Source organism: Dendrobates tinctorius, unplaced genomic scaffold (genome assembly GCF_039654945.1).
Source record: "Dendrobates tinctorius isolate UK_male_01 unplaced genomic scaffold, ASM3965494v1 ptg000060l, whole genome shotgun sequence".
In the NCBI taxonomy this organism is placed as follows: Eukaryota; Metazoa; Chordata; class Amphibia; order Anura; family Dendrobatidae; genus Dendrobates; species Dendrobates tinctorius.
The window spans coordinates 37727502-37744908 of record NW_027361728.1 but is presented as its reverse complement, the minus strand read 5'-3'; the positions used below and the strand labels follow the sequence as shown (position 1 = coordinate 37744908).

Sequence of the window (17407 nt, the reverse complement as noted above, 5' to 3'; positions counted from 1 at the left end):
CAACTGCAAGTCGCTTGGGGTATGTTTCTATCAGTTTTGTATATCGAGAGACTGAAATTCTTGCCCATTCTTCCTTGGCAAACAGCTCGAGCTCAGTGAGGTTTGATGATGGAGATCGTTTGTGAACAGCAGTTTTCAGCTCTTTCCACAGATTCCCAATTGGATTCAGGTCTGGACTTTGACTTGGCCATTCTAACACCTGGATACGTTAATTTGTGAACCATTCCATAGTAGATTTGGCTTTATGTTTGGGATCATTGTCTTTTTGGAAGACAAATCTCCATCCCAGTATCAGGTCTTTGCAGACTCCAACAGGTTTTCTTCAAGAATGGTCCTGTATTTGGCTCCATCCATCTTCCCATTAATTTTAACCATCTTCTCTGTCCCTGCTGAAGAAAAGCAGGCCCAAACCATGATGCTGCCACCACCATGTTTGACAGTGGGGATGGTGTGCTCAGGGTGATGAGCTGTGTTGCCTTTACGCCACACATATTGTTTGGCATTGTTGCCAAAAAGTTCGATTTTGGTTTCATCTGACCAGAGCACCTTCTTCCACATGTTTGGTGTGTCTCCCAGGTGGTTTGTTGCAAACTTTAAACAACACTTTTTATGGATATCTTTGAGAAATGGCTTTCTTCTTGCCACTCTTGCATCAAGGCCAGATTTGTGCAGTATATGACTGATTGTTGTCCTATGGACAGACTGTCCCACCTCAGCTGCAGATCTGTGCAGTTCATCCAGAGTGATCATGGGCCTCTTGGCTGCATCTATGATCAGTCTTCTCCTTGTTTGAGATGAAAGTTTCGAGGGACGGCCGGGTCTTGGTAGATTTGCAGTGGTATGATACTCCTTCCATTTCAGTATGATCACTTGCACAGTGCTCCTTGGGATATTTAAAGTTTTGGAAATCATTTTGTATCCAAATCTGGCTTTAAACTTCTCCACAACAGTATCACGGACCTGCCTGTTGTGTTCCTTGGTCTTCATGATGCTGTCTGTGCTTCAAGCAGAACCCTGAGACTATCACAGAGCAGGTGCATTTATACGGAGACTTGATTACACACAGGTGGATTATATTTATCATCATTAGTCATTTAGGACAACATTGAATCATTCAGAGATCCACAATGAACTTCTGGAGTGAGTTTGCTGCACTGAAAGTAAAGGGGCCGAATAATATTGCACGCCCCACTTTTCAGTTTTTGCATTTCCACAAAAATTTAAAGTAAGCAATAAATGTCGTTCAACTTCACAATTGTGTCCCACTTGTTGCAGATTCTTCACCAAAAATTTACATTTGGTATCTTTATGTTTGAAGCATGATATGTGGGAAAAGGTTGAAAAGTTCCAGGGAGCCGAATACTTTCGCAAGGCACTGTATATGAAGGAAAGTAAAACAATATGTGCACTGATTAGTAAATCTGTCTTAACACCAGAATCCTGGCACAAATTATTTCAGCCACAATTTTCTACAGAATGAACAGGTATTGGTTTGTAAAAGTGTTAAGAAAAGAACCCTTCTCTGTCTCTATTAATTAATAAAATGCTGCAGATTTATTACTAGCATGTGCTCGTTTTTAGGCACAGGATAATGGTATAAAGTAAACCACGTGGGCAAAAGATGCGATCAAGCAGTGTATGTCACGAGGTGTAGACATGGATAGCGAGGACCTCCTGGGAAATACTTGTGTCTGATCCTCCCTTCAGTCATGCCCAACCCCTCCATCATACACACACTAAGAATATACATATTCACATTAGGTTCACATAAAATCTGCTCATGCATATACATTACACACGCATTCACACATTACATGTTGTGGTGTAGTTACCACTATGTCAGCTAGGGGGCGCTGTGTGGGTGTCCCAGGACGGGTGTACAGGCACATTCAGTGTGGTAACAGGAGCAGGGTCCTAAATGACCATTATGGGTCTCAAGGTGGGTGGCCTTGGGATGCAGGCTCCAGGGTGTATTGATCAGCAGAGGTACTGCTGATCTTTCTGTTACACTGTGTCAGGGAAGCCTGTGTGTGTCTATACAACCTTTAGTGATGTCATAGCCATGTGATCCCCTTTGGGTGTGGTTACAGGGCTATGTAATTGAGGTGTTTGGCACAGGTGAGAGACTGTGAGGGAGTCTGTCTGAGTGTGGACAGACTTCCATGTGTCCAGGCGGGACACTACAGAGAGTGTATATGGGGAGGACCACAGCTCCCAGCATGTGCTGAGACTCTCGGTCCGAGTCTGAAGCCACGGACGTTTATGTTCTTTTGCCTAATCTAGAGGCTATTTTGGTAATGTGCTCCCTTGTGGGTTTATGATGCAAATAAACCCCATGAACTTTGGGAAGAACCTGCCTCATGATTGTCTCCCGCTGCACCTAAGCGAGTCGAATCCCTACAATTGGCGGAGAACGCGGGCAGCGATTCCCAGAAGCACGTGTGGCAGTGCTGTCGATTCTGAGCCAGGAGAGCAGACGGTCTGACAACCGTGAGTAATACTGACCGAGGTCAGAGAAAGTGACTGTGTTAATATTTGTGGGATACCTCTGAGGAGAAGAGGCGTCCAGGAACCTGTGTGGCCGACACAGGTAACAGACAGGAGTCTGTGTTGCACTGGGGTCAGTGAGAGACTGTGTACCTGGAGGGGTCAGTGAGCAAGGTCCTGGAGGGTCAGTGTTGGGAGGAGCCCTGAAGCACGTGCTATGACCTTGGACCTGGTGAGGCGTGTGTTGGGCAGTCTCAGGTGGAGACGGATGTCCTGAAGAGCACTCGCTGAGCCCCTGGACCTGGAGAGACCGGTGTGTTGGGAAACCCTGGGAGGAGGGCTGCTCCCTGAATAGCACCCGGTGTGCGCCTGTGTGTTGGACGGTCTCAGGCGGAGACGGTACGTCCTGAACAGCACACGGACAGGACATGAGAGACTGTGCATGTGTTTTTGTTTTTTTTTTCTTTTCCTCTGCAAAACCTGAAGGTGCTTGCTGTGGCTCAGTGGGGTCACGAAGGTCTCGCAGCACAGGGTCCTGGTGTTTTTCCTTTTTTGGGATCTGCCCTGGGAGCATTGGTAGTAGACGCTGTCTGTCTACACCATCCTGCTGCAGCTTTATTGCATGTGACTAAGCGGATACAGTAGTTGTGGCTTTACACAACTATTAAGGGTGAGTACCCTGTATTATTGCTTCATAACCCATTATACCTGCACTGGTAAGGCCCTATGGGCGCACTTTTGTGGCTTTTTTATCTTTGAGGGTGACAAGCGGCTTCCAGTAACCCGGCGGGGTTACGAAGGTGACAAGCGGCTTCCGGTGGATCGGCGCGTCCACGAAGACGGAGCAGCAGGGACTGCAGTGACACCAGCCGCTGTGTATGTGTGTGAACAGCAGCCGGAGGTGCCGGTGATCAGTGACAGCAGGAGCTGTGGTGGTGCCAACAAAGACTTGTGTGGTATCGTTAAAAGACAAACTGTACTGTGTGAACTGTGGCCTAAGAGGTTCTGCAGGACGGACATGGGGAAATCCCAAAAGGGAGTGGTAACCCAAAAAGGGGCGGTGACCCAAAAGGGGGCGGTGACCCAAAAGGGAGTGGTAACCCAAAAGGGAGCGGTGACCCAAAAGGGAGTGGTAACCCAAAAAGGGGTGGAGTCCCAAAAGGGGGCGGTGACCCAAATTGGAGTGGTAACCCAAAAAGGGGTGGAGTCACAAAAGGGGCGGTGACCCAAATTGGAGGGGTAACCCAAAAAGGGGTGGGGTCCCAAAAGGGGGCGGTGACCCAAATTGGAGTGGCAACCCAAAGTGGGGTGGTGGTCCAGAAAGTGGCCAAGTGTGAAGAAGTGACAGCACTGGGTGACTCAGTAGGTATGTCTGGAGTACCGCAGTGTATGTGCAGGTCTTTTTCAGAATGTGGAATATCCTTTCCAGGTAGTAATGATGGGCCACAGATGTGTACAGTGATGCTGCACCGGGAAGGAGCCTTTGGTCGGCTGGACTCAGAGAGTCAGGTGACTCTGACAGGAACGCCTCTCGTTTTCTCTCTGACCGAGAAAAACGTCAGGGTTCGCTGTAAACACGGGGTCACGGTGAACTACGCAGTAGACACAGTAGTGTTTGAGGGGACCAAAGGTGGTGAGTGCCAAGGTAGAGGGATACCACAGGACTTAGTCTATGCCTGGGAGAGGGGCCGGGACTTTCTTTTGTTTGATGACGTTTGGTCAGATGATGGAGATGCTTCGACTGTGGGGCAAGCAGACACTGAGACAGTGGTGGCTCCTGACATGGGCAGGTCAGAGGTAGAACTGACCAGAGGAAGAAGTACATCTGCCCAACTGACGGACCTGACGTCTCGTGATAAGACAGATGGTGGGCTGGGAGATGAGACTACTGGACTAGACACATTGGTGCTGGACGGTAACTGGAGGGTTCACTCGACTGGTGTGACTGACCCAGTGGTACCCTTTAACGATATAATTAAAGAGGTAGTGGTGCGACACGTGATGGACAAAAGAGAACAAGATCGTGAGATACAGCTGATAAAGGAGACTGTAACAGAACATGTCGAACGGGAAAGAGTCCTAAGGCAAGCAGCTGAGCACAGAGAGGATGAGCTGGAGAAGGAAGTCTCTGAGCTCAGAGGTCACCTGTCAGCATGTAAAACCATGAACAAGACCCTTTTGGAAGATATGGAGGTGCTCAGAGAGGCCCAAGAGAAGCATCAACAGGAGATTCTCAGGAGAGAGGATCAGCGTCGCTACCTGGCAGAGGAGCGAGATAAAGTTCTGCAAGAACTCAGTGGAGTAGTAAAAGGTCTTCTGCAGAAGAAGTGGATGGGTGAAGACGTACAGCGGCCGTGCCCGACTGATAGCAAGGCAGAACTGCCAAAGCCCATCTTGGAAAAGGGTCCTGAAGACTGTAAATCTCAGGAAGATGGTGAACCAAGAGCTGCACAAGACAGTCACCCGGTCTTGGCAGATACCTTGAGGGAAGTGTCCGTGGGGAACCCAGAGCCATCTGTCCAGGATGAGAGCAAGTCCATGACCTTCAAGTGCGTGATGGAGGTACCCGAAGACGTGCGAGAAGCGTGTGCCAGCGAAGGTGTCCATGAGACCTTTAAAAAGGCAGTAAAGGCCTATAGTGTGAGCTGGACACCAGAAACAGACCAGTTGGTGATACTGGCAGAAACGGAAGACACAGAGAGAAGGGTGGCTGTCCTGAAGGAGATGCACCTACAATGTCTCCGCACGAAACAGATGCTCGTGGAGCGTAATAGGAAAGCCGCTCGACGTCTGGAGCTTGCAAGGGAAGCACAAAGTCGGCTGGGCTTTGTGGAAGACATAATTCCGGTACCCAGAAATCTGGTAGGGAAAGTCGTTGGCAGACTTGGAAAGGTGATGCAGGAGATGGTGAATCGATCCTGTGTGAAGAGAGTGAGGATCCCACCTGCTGGTGAAATCCAAGTCGCTGTTGAAGATGACATGGTTCCTGTCATTGTGGTTGGTTCGGTGGAAAGCATTGGGAAGCTTCGCATGCTCCTGGAATATCGGGTAGCGTACCTGAAGGAGATTGAGCAGCTAAGACAGGATCGACTGCAGATGAATGAGCAGATAGAGAACGTCAGGTGGCGTCCACCTCCAACCCAAGGTGTAAGGACCCGAAGGGATCCTCCAAGGAATGAAAGGACAGGTAGTCGAAGGCAAGAACGTCGAGAGTCCGCAAGTGGCCGTTCTAATCGTAGTAACATAGGCATGAGACCCGGTGGTGGACATAGTGACAGAGGGTCAGACTCAGACCAGCCAGTTGGCCCAGCTGGACGTGGGACTCATGACAGTGTGAACTGGGAGAGCCGGCCGGTGAGAGAAAGGTCGGGTGACGGAGCGCACTGCAAACAGGTGGAGACTAAAGAGTGTCTGATCACACTGACGGACGTTGACGGGAAGGCCAAAGCCCAAGGCCGAGATACTGACCGCTGGGGGCGGGGGAGGCCTAACGTGAATATGAGGCAGTTTGACTACCGAAACAGACGGAGATGGTCCTCTCGACTTGTAGGGCAAGGTGACATGGGTGCCAGGTCTCAAGATACCTGGGTGATGTCATGTGTTCAACCCCACAAGTTTGAACAGAGGGGGGAGGTATGTGGTGTAGTTACCACTATGTCAGCTAGGGGGCGCTGTGTGGGTGTCCCAGGACGGGTGTACAGGCACATTCAGTGTGGTAACAGGAGCAGGGTCCTAAATGACCATTATGGGTCTCAAGGTGGGTGGCCTTGGGATGCAGGCTCCAGGGTGTATTGATCAGCAGAGGTACTGCTGATCTTTCTGTTACACTGTGTCAGGGAAGCCTGTGTGTGTCTATACAACCTTTAGTGATGTCATAGCCATGTGATCCCCTTTGGGTGTGGTTACAGGGCTATGTAATTGAGGTGTTTGGCACAGGTGAGAGACTGTGAGGGAGTCTGTCTGAGTGTGGACAGACTTCCATGTGTCCAGGCGGGACACTACAGAGGTTGTATATGGGGAGGACTACAGCTCCCAGCATGTGCTGAGACTCTCGGTCCGAGTCTGAAGCCACGGACGTTTATGTTCTTTTGCCTAATCTAGAGGCTATTTTGGTAATGTGCTCCCTTGTGGGTTTATGATGCAAATAAACCCCATGAACTTTGGGAAGAACCTGCCTCATGATTGTCTCCCGCTGCACCTAAGCGAGTCGAATCCCTACAATGTATATGTACATTATGCACAAATATATAGAAAGCATAAGTATATTCATATACTGACTTATAAATATGGCTGTTTATACACATGGATTGTGCCTATAAAGAAGAAGGATAACATTTAGAGAAAATTGTGTTGTACACTACAATGCAATTTGTAGCTCTCATGTTGGAGGAGAATCTTCACAAATAGATGAGAAAGCAGCATTCTCTGCCAGAAACGTACACACATGATGAAATTGCTATGGCGTTAAGTGACTGGGCGCCCATTTCCCACGGTTTGGCCAACTTTAGTCTAATGCGTATAAGGACTGTGGGTGCAACAGGCCCACCTGAGTTAATGTGCAAGACCAGACTAGAGGTGATGGGATGAACAAGCTCGGAGAATCAGTAGACAGCACATACACGTAGCGTCCAGCAAGAGATTCCACTTTAATGAATGCGGGTGGTGTTTATATACACCACTGACAGAAAAGGTTTTATACCAAAAAGAAAGCAACTGTTTTGTGGGATTTAGAGATAGACGTGTCTAGGTGTCTGGTTCTATTCAGTTTCTCAGGCGCTTGGCAGGTGTAGTAGGGGTTCTATGTAAAAGTGCTACGCAGTAGCGTAGCTACTGGGGGGCAGAGGGGGCCGTCGCCCGGGCCCCGTCACATGAAGGGGCCTACTGAGAGTGACTGTCACTTTTTTGATGATGCAGAACACCGCACAGGAGGAGAGCAGGAAAATTCCTGCTCCCCTGCCTGCCTGAGATTCTGCATGCCGGCTAGCACAGTGGCCAGTTGCAGAGTTTCCCTCCTGGCTCCTGCAGTGTACAGTGCCAGCTTTATTGACCTGAGGAGCTTCTTCCGGGTTGCAGTTTGGTGCACGCTGGTATTGGCTCAGGAACGCTGTGTCCTACTGCCCACCCTGCATTTCACCCAGACACTTCCTGGTCCTGCCTCACTGCCGGCAAAGTAACCTGGTAAGTGGGGATGGAATGTAAATGTAGATTGATTAAATGTAGGCATGTCATGGTCACTGGGGGGTGAATCTGAGAGGATGAGGGTATTGTGGGGGCTTAAGTGGGGGAGGGGGACAAGGCACTGGGGAGTGAATGTGAAAGGATGGGGGTATTGTGAGGACCAAGGTGAAGGAGGGGGACAGGGCACTGGGGGGCTGAATGTGAGAGGATGGGGGTATTGTGAGGGCTGAAGTAGAGGAGGGGGACAGGGCACTGGGGGCTAAATGTGAGAGGATGGGGGTATTGTGGGGGCTGAAGTGGAGGAGGGGGACAGGGCACTGGGGGCTGAATGTGAGAGGATGGGGGTGTTGTGGGGGCTGAAGTGGAGGAGGGGTACAGGGCATGGGGGCTGAATGTGAGAGGATGGGGGTATTGTGGTGGAGGGAGGACAAGGCACTGGGGGTTGAATGTGAGGATAGGGGTATTTTGGGGGCTGAAGTGGAGGAGGGGGACAGGGCACTGGGGGGCTGAATGTGAGAAGATGGGGATATTGTGCGGGCTGAAGTAGGGGGATGGCACGGGGTGTGAATGTGAGAGGATGGGGGTATTGTGGTGGAGGGAGGACAAGGCAATGGGGGTTGAATGTGAGGATAGGGGTATTTTGGGGGCTGAAGTGGAGGAGGGGGACAGGGCACTGGGGGGTTCAATGTGAGAAGATGGGGATATTGTGCGGGCTGAAGTAGGGGGACCGCACGGGGGGTGAATGTTAGAGGATGGGGGTATTGTGAGGGCTGAAGTGAAGGAGTGGGACAGGGCCAGGGCACTGGGGGGCTGAATGTGAGAGGATGGGGTATCGTGAGGGCTGAGGTGAAGGAGGGGGACGGGGTACTGGGGGTCTGAATGTGAGAGGATGGGGGTATTGTGAAGGCTGAAGTAGTGGAGGGGGACAGGGCACTGGGGGGCTGAATGTGAGAGGATGGGGGTATTGTGAGGGCTGAGGTGAACGAGGGGGACAGGGCATGGGAGCTGAATGTAAGAGGATGGGGGTATTGTGAGGGAGGGAGGACAAGGCACGGGGGGTGAATGTGAGGATAGGGGTATTTCGGGGGCTGAAGTGGAGGAGGGGGACAGGGCACTGGGGGGTGAATGTTAGAGAATGGGGGTATTGTCAGGGCGGAGGAGGTTGAGGGGCAACAGAGCCCTGTACATGTAATAATTACATGTAATAATTGCTGTCTGGGGGCTGAAGATGTGGAGGTAGGGGGCTTTTGATACTTACCAGCTGGGTCTTATACAAGTATTAGTATAACAAGCTCCGATATAGTAACCATGAACTGCATCACATTTAAAGGGGATCTGTCCCCCTTCCCGGGACGTATATGACCTATTAATATGTGCATACAGGTAATAAAAATATGTATGCCTCATATTTATGGTCATGTTGTGGAGAAATGTTATATTCTCTTGTTATGTTAATGATTTCTTCCAGGCTCCGGGGCGTGCGGTGGTGTAAGAAATCCCTGGCTCCTGTCTTGTGATACCCCCTCCCATCAGCGTCAGTTATTACTATGTAAAGGGCACAGTGGTGGCATTACTATGTGGGGTGGTAAGAGGAGCCGTTATTGTACCACACAGCAGGTGCTGTAGGACACATATCGCAGCAGTGACTCAGTATTGGGGTATCGGCAGAATGAATAGTTTGTGCAGGTTGGGCATAGATATGGACGGGACAGGAAATGTGAGAAGTCAGATGTGTCTTTGTCGTAATCTCTGCAGATGTGGGTGTGGGCCAGATGGAAAAGATGGGAAAAGTGAACGATTCCATAACAACCTTATAGCTTTCCTACATCCATGATCTTTTTGTTACTACCAAACTTTCCTTCCTCGCCATCACCGAAACCTGGCTCACCCCTTCTGACACAGCCTCTCCTGCTGCACTTTCGTATGGCAGCTTCCACCTTTCTCACACCCCCCGCCCCAGCAGCAAACATGGCGGAGGAGTTGGTTTTCTCCTGTCAGATACCTGCTCCTTCACCCCAATCCCACTGCCACCCTCTGTTACCCTCCCTTCCTTTGAGGTGCACTCTGTGCGCATCTACTCCCCCTCCAACCTCCAACTGGCTGTCATCTACCGCCCCCCAGGGCCAGCCACCACCTTCTTTGACCACTTCACCACCTGGTTACTTCATTTCCTTTCCGCGGACATCCCTACTATCATCATGGGCGACTTCAACATCCCCATTGACACTTCCCTCTCAGCTGCCACTAAACTTCTATCTCTCACTTCCTCCTTCGGCCTCACTCAATGGTCTTCTACAGCCACCCACAAAGATGGCCACACACTGGACCTCATCTTCACCCGCCTCTGCTCCCTATCTAACCTCTCTAACTCACCTCTTCCTCTCTCTGACCACAACCTGCTCACATTCTCTTCCCTCTTCACTCCATGTCTACAATCCCCACCCCACAAACTTTCACACCCTCGCAGGAATCTTAAACACCTTGACCTACACTCATTCTCTGAATCCCTCCTCCCTCTTACAGATATAAGTTCCTTACACAATGCGGATGACGCTGCCGCTCTATATAACACCACAATAGCTGTAGCTTTGGAATCCGCTGCCCCACTTACACATACCAAAACTCGCAAAATCAACAGACAGCCCTGGCACACCAGCCTGACCAAAGAGCTGAGGCGAGCTTCCAGGGCTGCTGAGCGCAGATGGAAAAGATCCCACTCCAACGAGCACTTCATCGCATTCAAACAGTCCCTCACTACTTTCAAGACCACACTCGCCACAGCTAAACAAACCTACTTCTCATCTCTCATATCCTCCCTGTCTCACAACCCTAAACAGTTATTCAGCACCTTCAATTCTCTCCTCCGCCCCCCAGCACCTCCTCCCTCCCCACTCATCTCAGCTGAAGACTTTGCCTCATTTTTCAAGCAGAAAATTGATAACATCAGGGACAGTTTTGGTCAACAACCCCCAGAGCCCTTCCTCCCGACTTCCCAGCCCTCCACCTTCAAAACCAACTTCTCCACCATTACAGAAGATCGACTCTCCACTCTACTCTCAAGATCACATCTCACCACCTGTGCACTCGACCCGATCCCATCCCACTTCATCCCAAACCTCACCACAGTCTTCATCCCAACCCTAACCCATCTCTTCAACCTATCACTAACAACTGGTGTTTTCCCCTCAAGCTTTAAACATGCCTCCATCACACCTATCCTCAAAAAGCCCTCTCTTGACCCATCCTCTGTATCTAGCTATCGCCCTATATCACTTCTCCCATACGCCTCCAAGCTACTGGAACAACACGTCTACCTTGAACTGTCCTCCCATCTCTCTTCTTGCTCCCTCTTCGACCGCTTACAATCTGGCTTCCGGTCACACCACTCCACTGAAACTGCCCTTACTAAGGTCACCAATGACCTCTTAACTGCCAAGAGCAAGCGACACTACTCTGTCCTCCTCCTCCTGGACCTGTCGGCTGCCTTTGACACAGTGGACCATTCCCTATTATTACAGACCCTCTCATCCCTCGGCATCACAGACTTGGCCCTCTCCTGGATCTCATCATACCTAACAGACCGGACATTCAGCGTCTCCCACTCACACACCACCTCCTCACCTCGCCCCCTATCTGTCGGAGTCCCACAAGGTTCAGTCCTTGGGCCCCTGCTGTTCTCTATTTACACCTTTGGCCTGGGACAGCTCATAGAATCTCATGGCTTTCAGTATCATCTTTATGCTGATGACACACAGATCTACATCTCTGGACCAGATATCACCTCCCTACTAACCAGAATCCCTCAATGTCTGTCCACTATTTCATCCTTCTTCTCCGCTAGATTTCTGAAACTCAACATGGACAAAACAGAATTCATCATCTTTCCCCCATCTCACGTGACCCCCCTACGAACCTATCAATTACAGTAAATGACTGCCCACTCTCCCCAGTCCCACAAGCTCGCTGCCTCGGAGTAATCCTTGACGCTGATCTCTCCTTCAAACCACATATCCAAACCCTTTCCACTTCCTGCCCACTTCAACTCAAAAATATTTCACGAATCCGTTCATTCCTCACCCAAGAATCTGCAAAAACCCTAGTCCATGCCCTCATCATCTCTCGCCTTGACTACTGCAACCTCATGCTCTGTGGCCTCCCCTCAAACACTCTCGCACCCCTCCAATCTATTCTAAACTATGCTGCCCGACTAATCCACCTGTCCCCCCGCTATTCCCCAGCTTCTCCCCTCTGTCAATCCCTTCACTGGCTCCCAATTGCCCAGAGACTCCATTACAAAACCCTAACCATGACATACAAAGCCATCCACAACTTGTCTCCTCCATACATCTGTGACCTCGTCTCCCGGTACTTTCCAGCACGCAACCTCCGATCCTCACAAGATCTCCTTCTCTACTCCCGTCTTATCTCCTCTTCCCACAATCGCATAAAAGATTTCTCTCGCGCATCACCCCTACTCTGGAACTCTCTACCACAACATATCAGACTCTCACCTACCATCGAAACCTTCAAAAAGAGCCTGAAGACCCACCTCTTCCGACAAGCCTATAACCTACAGTAACCACCGATCGACCAAACCGCTGCACGACCAGCTCTACCCTCACCTACTGTATTATCACCCATCCCTTGAAGATTGTGAGCCCTCGCGGGCAGGGTCCTCTCTCCTCCTGTACCAGTTATGACTTGTATTGTTTAAGATTATTGTACTTGTTTTTATGTATACCGCTCCTCACATGTAAAGCACCATGGAATAAATGGCGCTATAACAATAAATAATAATAATAATAATAATAACAAGGAACGTCAGTGGTAAGTCACTATCAATAGCTGTACTGTGATCTCTTATATGGTCTGCAGGACTTGTGTCTACCCCTATATGGTCTCCATATAGTTAATAGCAGTGTTCGTTTTTGTATATAGATTTATTTTCAATCACAACGTGGTCATCTGCTGATGTTCCCTATACTCACAATTAGGGTGCACCATGTAGCTGTAGTAATGATTACCTGGTTAGGGGCCCACTCAGATTTTTCGCCTCCCCGTAAACTGAAACCCTAGCTACGCCTCTGGTGCTACGTGATAGATTTAGAGTATAAAATGGGAAATCAGAAAACAAAATGGATCCTGATTTCCCACAGGACCTTTACTAATTGCTTAGAGAAAACAATGCACACACTGTCTCCCACTTTTCTATAACATATACAATTCATCTTAAATACTAAGGCTATGTGCACACGTACTGGAACTCTCGCGGAAATTACCGTGAGAATTCCGGAATTCCATTCCGCGGGAAAATCGCATTTTAAATTCCCGCGGAAAAAATAGCATTTTGCAAGCGTATTTAGCTTGCAAAATGCTAGCGTTTTCAAAGCGATCTGTAGCATCGCTTGGAGAACTGATTGACAGGTTGGTCACACTCGTCAAACATAGTGTTTGACAAGTGTGACCAACTTTTTACTACTGAGGCCGCCTATGCAGCATCAGTAGTAAAAGATAAAATGTAAAAAAAAAAAAAAAAAATGGTGTTATTCTTACCTTTTGACGTCCCGCGCAGCCGTTCCCAGTAATCATTTGCGAAAATGCCCGTGATGACGTCCGTTCTCGCGGGATCGCGATGTCTCGTGGTAATTCGCGATGACGTCGCGCGAATGACCGCGAGACTTCACGATCCCGCGAGAACGGACGTCATCGCGGGCATTTTCGCAAAGGATTACTGGGAACGAGAGCGTGGAGAGAAGCGGGAAGGCTGCGCGGGACGCCGGAAGGTAAGAATAACAATATTTTTTATTTTAAATTCTATTTTTTACAGGGATATGGTACCCAAAGCCCGGAGGACAGTCTCCTCTCCTCCGGACCGTGGGTACCATCCGCAAATGTTCTGCTTACTTTCCGCATGGTGTGCACAGCCACATGCGGGAAGCAAGTGGAACAATGCATTCCTATAGGTGTGGGATCGCCGTGATTCCGCAAAATTAATGAGCATGCTGCGGTTTTTACCGCAAAGCGATTCCGCCGCGGTAAAAACCGCAGCATTAGCACAGCATTGCGGAATCCCATAGGAATGCATGGGATGCTTATTTTTCGCGTTTTCGCAGCAAAATCGCACGGTTAAAACCGCCACGGAAACGCGAAAAAAAAGCCACGTGTGAACTCAGCCTAAACCTTACTTCCATTGTGCGGATTAATAAAGTACTTATTAATAAGTCACACAAAGTGACCATATACAAATGAATGCTTGCTTATTCCAATGTGCAAGAAGATGCTAGGTGCTGTACCCTACCAAAAAATCAAACCTAACTTTTCAACTGCTATGCATCATTGATTGGCATCTGCCACTCTCGAGTCATTCATCCGGCCTTACCGCCTGGGCCAATGCTTTTAGGACAGAAGGATATGAAAGGAGTTGGAACTTTGGCGAGATCAGTACAGACGGGCTGGATGTTTCACCAGGGGTCACCAAACGTAGTGATTGATGAATTCATGTCTGGGGCGAAACAGACTGAAGGAAATGTCATTCTAGTGAGGTCAGACCTGGAAGGAACTGGGAAGCAGTCTAGTACGGTCTGCTCCGGGCGTGTACTGCAAAGAAGTGACAGCAAAAGCAAGGGAAAGATCAGAAAGCAAGTGAATGTGATCCTGTACCAACTGTGGGGGTAACGTGCAAAATCCTAAGTAGAGAAAGTGTTAAAGTTGTCTCGGACAGTGTCTCCATTGATGTGAGTCGCCTAGAAGAGGGACCGTTATGGCCTGGGAAGTGCCCTGGTGAAGATGCATCTGGAGATGCAGGTATGCCGAGAAGCATAGTATTGTTTCATGTAGGGGGAAGGGCTGGGTGCAGCTGCCACCAGAGTACAGGTCACGACTACGGTCCTGGCCCTCCCTTACAATATGAAAAAAATTAATCTCCTCAGCTGACTGCACATAAAGGGCGGAGTCTGGAGAAATAAATCCTTTGTGCTCAGACAGCTGAGGAGATTTCTTGCTGAGCATGTCGCAGGCCTTTTCCGGAAGCTAACTGGTTTGTGTGATTACAATACAGCTCCTCTGTCAGTTAAGACACAGAGCTTAGGAACTGTGTTTCTTCAGACTGCTGCAACAGTTCCTGACATGTGACTAGGATGGGCTGCCATTTGAATTATGTCACAGGCGCCATTTTATCACATTCTTGGAAAACCTCTTTAACCTGATCACTGGCCTATACCCTCAGTAATCCAACTGCAAACCTCTTTAGCACCTTCTCGCACCTGGGATTCAGTTAATAATCTACACTGTTCTGTACATAGATGATGTGAAGGTAATAATTATGCTATTAAAATTTATTTGATGCCGTTCTAAATTTCCCAACTTTAAGAGTGCTACTGTAGTCACTAACTTCCCTGCTCACTAGCTACAAGGGAATGGAGGAAAACCTATTGACATCATGGTGGTTATATAAAATGTCATCCATTTTCCATTTATGGTGTTGTTAATTTTGGAAAGCCATATAGAAATACTGTAAAGTCACAATATATAACAGTTTTATATAATAATAATATAAATAGACGTTCATGTTTTACCTTTTGTGGTGCATTAATAACTCCAATACCATATCCATATTGCAGAGATCCCAGCACAGACGTGAACACAGCAAAAATCAGGGTCCCCGTCAGGCTCTAAAGAGTAAAATAAGTTAGAATTAATAGAGCTGGCAATTTATTATTCAATAATTTGTTAACTTTCCGATCTCTGCGTGCATCTCCATTGTACACTCACTGGCCACTTTATTAGGTACACCTGTCCAACTGTGTGTTAAGACTTAATTTCTAATCAGCCAATCACATGGCGGCAACTCAGTGCATTTAGGCATGTAGACATGGTCAAGACAATCTCCTGCAGTTCAAACCGAGCATCAGTATGGGGAAGAAAGGTGATTTGAGTGCCTTTGAACGTGGCATGATTGTTGGTGCCAGAAGGGCTGGTCTGAGAATTTCAGAAACTGCTGATCTACTGGGATTTTCACGCACAACCATCTCTAGGGTTTACAGAGAATGGTCCGAAAAAGAAAAAAAATCCAGTGAGCGGCAGTTCTGTGGCCGGAAATGCCATGTTGATGCCAGAGGTCAGAGGAGAATGGGCAGACTGGTTCGAGCTGATAGAAAGGCAACAGTGGCTCAAATTGCCACCCGTTACAACCAAGGTAGGCAGAAGAGCATCTCTGAACGCACAGTGCGTCGAACTTTGAGGCAGATGGGCTACAGCAGCAGAAGACCACACTGGGTACCACTCCTCTCAGCTAAGAACAGGAAACTGAGGCTACAATTTGCACAAGCTCATCGAAATTGGACAGTAGAAGATTGGAAAAACGTTGCCTGGTCTGATGAGTCTCGATTTCTGCTGCGACATTCGGATGGTAGGGTCAGAATTTGGCGTAAACAACATGAAAGCATGGATCCATCCTGCCTTGCATCAACGGTTCAGGCTGGTGGTGGTGGTGTCATGGTGTGGGGAATTTTTTCTGGGCACTCTTTGGGCCCCTTGGTACCAATTGAGCATCGTTGCAACGCCACAGCCTACCTGAGTATTGTTGCTGACCATGTCCATCCCTTTATGACCACAATGTACCCAACATCTGATGGCTACTTTCAGCAGGATAATGCGCCATGTCATAAAGCTCGAATCATCTCAGATTGGTTTCTTGAACATGACAATGAGTTTACTGTACTCAAATGGCCTCCTCAGTCACCAGATCTCAATCCAATAGAGCATCTTTGGGATGTGGTGGAACGGGAGATTCGCATCAGGGATGTGCAGCCGACAAATCTGCGCCAACTGTGTGATGCCATCATGTCAATATGGTCCAAAATCTCTGAGGAATGCTTCCAGCACCTTGTTGAATCTCTGCCACGAAGAATTGAGGCAGTTCTGAAGGCAAAAGGGGGTCCAACCCCTTACTAGCATGGTGTACCTAATAAAGTGGCCAGTGAGTGTATATCCCTGACTCTAGTTTTTTCTAATAGTTATTTTTATTTGAATACATTATTAGGCTGCTTTCAAAGTATTTGATGCTTTTTATCAAAACTGAGCATAATTTAATATAATAAAATAAAGTGAACGTCTTTCACAGTTTTTGAGATATGTTATTTTTGTTTAGGCAAAGTCAGAAGTAGATCACACAGTCAAGGTAATATAAAGGAAATAAAACCTGCAGCAACACAAAGAGGAATAACAACCATAGATCAAACCAATATTATGTAGATATAAAAAAGCTATATATACAATAGCTGTATAAAACAAGGACTCCTGGATGCTGTTCGCATGTTCACCTCACTATTTACTAATGTTCTTCTACTGTGATGTCATGCATTGTAATGTGAATGTTTTGTTTATTGGTTTAGGGCTAGAATAGGACATAGTGTAGTGTTGTGAGTTCATTCTCTGGTTCTTGAGGTGGTGCGCCTAGTTTGATAGGTGGAGATCTGCCACCTGAGAATGAGGATGACGACTGGATCTCAGGATTCTCAGATTGGATTTAAGACAGCCGACACCCTATTCAGTTGCTGCTGATTCCTTCTGGCTTGTCAGCTCTTGGTTTTCAGCTCTGTTCGTAAAGCTAAGTTTTTCTGCTAATGTTCACACTTGATTTTGTTGGTCTATTCATTTTTTTGTGTGGTCTGCCAGCCCCGGCTGGGGGCTGAGCTGAATTTCCACTCTTATTTATCAGTATTTTGCCAATTGGCTTTTTGTC

General features: G+C 48.2%; 1 protein-coding gene across 1 annotated transcript in view; it reads right to left on the bottom strand.

The window, feature by feature from the left end:
• Window positions 1-17407, bottom strand: part of SLC2A2 (solute carrier family 2 member 2) — an 88153-nt gene that overhangs the window by 49402 nt on the left and 21344 nt on the right. The window contains exon 2 of the mRNA XM_073578865.1: window positions 15240-15335. Coding sequence (XP_073434966.1) covers window positions 15240-15335 — 96 coding nt within the window. The remainder of the gene's footprint in view (window positions 1-15239; window positions 15336-17407) is intronic.